A 6,106-nucleotide genomic window follows, 5' to 3' on the forward strand; every position below is an offset into this window, starting at 1 on the left:
ATAGGAGTTTTGCTTTGAGTCAATATCATCAATGTAATATTCAATATGGACATCAATAAAAGCATAAAGGTATTTTTCATCTTCTTGGTTATTCTTTCCTTTGAATACTTTGCAACTTTACTTAATTATCTCCACTTGAAATTATTGTTCTAAGAAAAAGCATATACGGATCAAGCACCAACCAATAACTATGTTGGGCAATCATCATGCATGAGCTAAATTGTTCTTTCATGTGCTACATGAAAGATGTACATAAGTATGTTTGATATCACATCTTAACCCGAAAACCTTAAGACATTAAGTCTACGGATCTATCCACTTATATACTCTTTAACTCTTCCAAAATGAACTTAGTCATCACAAAATGATGTCATTCTCACCATACCCTTATTGTAGCCACCTCAGCGTGAACCATAATGTTCCTAATCATGACAAAGAAGATATCGTGACAACCACGAATTTACCTGCAACAAGCACCACGTAAACCACCATTGTGCTTCCCACTCCAACTTGACTCAGACAACATGTTTGCACCGTTGTTGCTACCGATTTGCACCTCTGCCATTATGTCATTGCCCAATCAAACACTATCTATGTCTTGCCGCTATCCCACCGACCACATCTTCATCCCTCTATGTGCAGCTTCTGTCATCACATGGAAGATTTTCCTTCTTGAAGGTTTCTTCATGCTTGTTTCAACTTCTTGGAAAAAATGGAGGTGGGTGTGTCAAGTGGGGTGCCAGGGTGTCAAAGGAAGCAAATGCAGACAGTTTTTCCAACTTACTTTATTATTGGCTCACCACAAATATAATCGTTGCAAAAAAACAGGCAAGTTTAAGACTATTGAACTATGATCTTAACTTAGTCAAGATATATAAAAGTAATGAATGGCTTGGGACCTTTGATGTTCAAAAATAAAGCTATCCCTGATGAATGGTTGTAGGACGTGGAGCACAGAAAGAAAAGTAAAGAAACAAATGAGTGTGAAAAGAACAATGTTAACATTAAAAAGCCCTCAAGTGGTGCAAATTTGTCTTTACAAACATAAAAGCTACTATATATCATTTGAACTCCAACTCCTTGTAATTGAAGAACTACATGAGCAATCTGCCACAACATATTATACAACAAACTTGAAAATAAATAGTTGGTTACCTGCCATGAAATTATTGGTTTCACTTGAAAGAAACATTCTAATTCAACGCAAAATGTTAGTTTACCTTAACAAATATATACCACCTGGCTGCCCAGATAACTATGCTTCGCCAAAGAACTGTGATTGTTCAACGTGGCGGCTGGAGCAAGGTATGCAGTGAACATGTATGCGGTATGGAGTAGTTTGAGTGCCGAAACTCTATTTCTAATCAGCTAGGTAAGTTCAAGGGTGACATTCCAGGAGAGCATGTTTCTTCAGTTGCATTTGTTTCAAAATCCAAAATATGTCTTTCCAATCGATCACCAAAGCTACCTATTGACTGTAGTAAATTTCTGTTCTCTTCTCTCAAAAGGTCAACCTCTTTCTTCAACTCAGCATTCTGATCTTCTAATTCTGTATTTATTTGAATCTGTCTGCGCAGATGTCTATTTTCCTCCATTACATGGCCTACTTTCATTTTCAATTCAACAATTTCCTCTTCTAACATGACATTTTTCTTTCTTAAATCATCCTGTTAACAAAAGAAGTTAATTTTATTTGGCATGGTTCACTGTGGATACTTACAATATAGAAGAAAAACTAAGGATATATTATCTATCAAAAGGACCCAAAAGAATAAGGCAGAACAAAAAAATCTCACATCACAAAAGCTCAACTTTGGGAGAGTGTGGTCCACTATTCTGCCTACTTCATCAGCAGTGCTCGAATTTGTGGGGGTGTCCTCAACTATCAAGTTTTCAAGATTCAGCTCCTGCTCGCTTTGTACTTCATCATAACTGCTCAAGTTTGGGGGTGTGTCCTCCACTATCAGGTTTTTAAGATCGATCTCCAGCTCTCTATTCTCCTCATTATAAGTGCTTAAGCTTGTGGGCGTGTCCTCCACAACCTGATTTTCAAAATTAGCATTGTTTTCTCTTTGGAGTTCGTCATTACTAGAGATGCAAAATTGTGACTCTGAATCTACACCACAAACCTGTCACATTCTCAATCAATAGTAAGAACAGTGAACTGCGTTCCTAGACAAGTATTGAAATAGAAGAACAAAAACAGCAGAAGATTGATTTATTTAAACAAAGATACACATCTTTTTTTGAAGGAAACAAAGATACTCATCTTATCAGTTCATTATTCGAATCAATGAATAGAACTCATTACCAACATTAAACGTCACCCATTCAATCAAATTTCAGTAATGCCACAATGAAACCAGAGAATTATAGTGCTTCCGAAAAACAAAACCCAATAAATTATGCCAATGAAGTTCGGGTCAACAGGTAAGATTGAACTGTGCTCAAATTCTTTAGTTTGCTAAGGCTAATGGCATGCCCTGACCTTGGAATTGGGAAACCTCCCCTCTTCCTAAACTTCTGTACCAGAAATGAATGCACACACACATATAAAATAAAACAAATTATAACTCACATTAGTTGATGGGTTTGTTGAACAGGTTTCTGCCAACTGAAGCTCTGTGCTGTCACCCTGCAACTTCAGTGCCTCTTTGACTATCTCCATCTGTAACTCTGCAGAAGTAGGCTCAAGTGTCCAAATCACCTGCACGTGTATAGACAATAAACTAAAGGAATTATAACATACTTTTCCTTCCTCTATTTTTGGAGGAGCGGAGATAGGGACTTCAGTGGACAGGTAATACAAGGCAATCCTAATTAATTCAAACGCCCAATATATTGTCAGTTGAGTCGGACTAATGAAACGGCAGCAGTTAATGACATACATGTTTTCTCCTCTTTCCATGTTATATGGAGAATTAGACACCATAAAGAATAAACTCAATAATCAACAGATTTGTAATCAAGTTTGTAATATACCTGGTCACCATGCAGCTCCTTAAAGTTAAACCTTGAGGTAACCTGTTGCTTTTGATTACATTTAATATTATCCCATTGACACACACGCGGGAAGGTCAAATCATCACCTTGCAACTGAGGTCGTGCTATATCAAAATGCTCATAAGACCATGTCTGTTCACCATTTAAAAAACGAAAATAAAACTTAACAATAATTGTGATCAACAGAGGCATAATTCTTAGTCTTCTATGCAATGCATAAATTGCTTGTATACATACATTTTACTATTAGCACAAGAGTGTAAAATATATGCACTATTGCACTGTCGGTGTAAAGTTTTATATATAGCCAGTACATCATCCACAATGCATAAAGTCTTTTAAATATAACCAACCAAAGTATGAAAAGTGCAAGCTTGAAAGAGCCACATCATCAAAACAAAGTAAATGAAGGTTTTGAACATGAAAGGTTGAATTTACATCAACACAGTTTTTGAAATTGATTTACCTAAGTTGATCACATAACCTCCGAATTTAATTTACTTCAGATCTTTTATGTACTAAATCAATACTTAATAATCTTATTTTGTAACAAACTGTTCTCACAATCATGGAGTAGGGTGATTAACAATTTGGGAAAGCACTAAAAATGACGGTGACTCCAAACTCTTAACATGGCAAGAAATTTTTGGCTGGGGTCATAGTTCATTTATACTGCAACCAATCACTTTTAGATAAATAAAATATTTGGAGGACTACATTTTCTTCTTAGATAAATCAAGATTGAAAAATGGTCTAGCCAATTGATTAAAAAACATTATGAGACTAATAAGTCGAACAATAATGTTATACCTACACTTGAAAACCTATACCCCATTACTAATAAGTTAATTATAGCTAACCAACATGACAACACTAACATACAATCAGTCACCAATCGCATCTTTTTGTAGTTTTCAATTAATGATTAACATTCTTAACTAATAATACACATCAAGGTTAAATTTTCAAAAGTAGATTTCTTTCCACAAGTGTAGATATAACATTACAGTAAATCAAAATAAACACAGTCTTCTAGAGACAAGGAACATCAATTTACTCAACAAAAAAGGGCTACATCCACTAAGCTTTCAGACAGTTATAACCGAAACTTACTTGCAGAAATATAAGGCAGCCACCCACATATTGTATATTATTTTTTTTCCTCTTATCCAGCCACTGAGACAAATCCTCAATAACAGATGCACCCCACGCGAATTGAGAAATATCATCCAAATTTCTAAGAAAGCACAAGTAACGCGAATCCACTTTCGCGTCATTGGAAGAAAGAAAACTCCCTAATGTGTAAAGCAAGAATGTCCTTACAAAATCATCACTCACATCCTCCCCAATTGAATCGAGTCGAGCCTTAAGTGAAGTCATTGCAATCTTCCTTGATCCCTTTGTTGCTCCATACAACTCTTCCAAATCCGAAAAGGGTGGTTCCTCATCTTTAAACAACACTGATTTCCCTGTTACTGGAAGACCCAAAATCAAAGCTACATCTAACAGGGTGACTTGGATCTCACGCGAGGCGACCATAAAAGCTTGTTTCTCGTAGCACCAAGTGTCCATTAAGTCTGTTAATAAATCTTTTCTTATTGAATTGTTAGGAACTAACAACAATTTTCCAAACCCAGCTTTCGAAATCGCGGTTTTTTGCTCTTCGGTCAGCTTCTGAACCCTCTTGTTATATGTTGTTAGAGTAAATTTAGTGCTGACATTCTTAACCTAAATTGAAACAGAATTCCCCTTGTAAATTTAGGTTTTTACAGAAAATTGGAGAAATTTAAATTAGAGGAAATGAAAAAAAAACGTACCGGCTCTTGAAATTCGATGGCGGTGGTGAGACCAAAGGAAGAAAATCTCGCCGATTTCCTCATCGGAGATTTAATTTTCCGCCGCCGGAGAAGAAAAGCGTTGAAAGAAAACGGTGAAACTGAAGAAAAAAATTTGAAGTGTTGAAATAGAAGGAAACCCTAGAGAGTGGAGAAAAATCGATTCTCATAGAAGGAAAATAAGGAGCATGAAAATTAAGAGTATAAGATAGATAAGCTGAATATGCAGTAGTAGAGTGATGAGGTAGAGTGGTAAAGCTTATTGAAGAAGCTTCAAAATCGATTATTTGTGCCTCAGATTAAAATAAATAAATGGCGCCAAAATATCAAAATTCTAATATTTTTTTATGTTATTTTGTCTTGTTGCTGTATTAAAATTCCAGTTTTGATAGTCAGTTTGAAAATTGTAAAATACTAATATAGTTTACTTTATCAAATGCATTAATTTATTCTTAATATAAAGTTTGTTTTTTCCTTTAATCATTTAGTCAATAATAATCAAATCCAAAAATATGAGAATTAAATTTAATATAATATGTAATTTGAATATATAAACACAACAATGTCTTCTTTAATATTCTTTTGTCCTATTGGCTTTGAAATGTGTTGTGGTCTAACTCAATTGTTCCACCCTATCCATGTTGTCACAATTCTCCTTGATAATTGAGGATTTGGTAAATATTATTAAATATATGTATTGATGGTGTAAAGATGTATATACAGTCACTTTATCATCTATCATTCATTTGGATTACCTTTTTTTTTTTTTAAGTAAATGATAGTTAAAAATGAATAGTGAATGATGCAGTGACAGTATAAAAAAATCTTTTTCTATTTAATAAAAGTCATCTTCTCAAAATGATATCTTCATATATCTTTATCCGATCATCATAATTTTGCATAGTCAAACCATCCAATCTCTAACATCTAGTCATGGGTAAACATATGTTTTTCTAAAACAATGTATCACTCTATGTGTCGATGCTTGTGATTGGTTAGAAAATTGATTAATTATTAAAATTTTAATTTAAATACATTTTTTCAACTAATCATAATCATTAGCACATGAAGTTGCACACGTTGTAGGACAGCAAATGTGCTCCCTTTAATCATATGTTTTAATATAATTTTTAATTATTTATCCATTTAAATAAATTCAATGATATAACTCCAAAAATGGCTTATATTGACATCACATTAGATGTCTCATATTTCAAGTTAGAAAGTGTTAAAGTTTTGTTCGGATGAAGAGTAAAATAAGAGAAGAG

The 6,106-nt window shown here is 34.1% G+C and overlaps 1 protein-coding gene across 1 annotated transcript; it reads right to left on the reverse strand.

Annotated features, from left to right (window-relative positions):
• LOC109350200 lies at positions 985 to 5,107 on the reverse strand. Its single transcript, XM_019591372.1, has 6 exons — positions 4,821 to 5,107; positions 4,117 to 4,731; positions 2,983 to 3,135; positions 2,579 to 2,707; positions 1,797 to 2,129; positions 985 to 1,667 (listed from the first exon to the last, which is right to left on the reverse strand). Exons 1-6 carry the CDS (start codon positions 4,881 to 4,883, stop codon positions 1,365 to 1,367), a joined length of 1,596 nt encoding a protein of 531 aa, XP_019446917.1. The 5' UTR covers positions 4,884 to 5,107; the 3' UTR covers positions 985 to 1,364.

The sequence above is a fragment of the Lupinus angustifolius genome, chromosome LG01, assembly GCF_001865875.1.
Source record: "Lupinus angustifolius cultivar Tanjil chromosome LG01, LupAngTanjil_v1.0, whole genome shotgun sequence".
Classification (NCBI taxonomy): domain Eukaryota; kingdom Viridiplantae; phylum Streptophyta; class Magnoliopsida; order Fabales; family Fabaceae; genus Lupinus; species Lupinus angustifolius.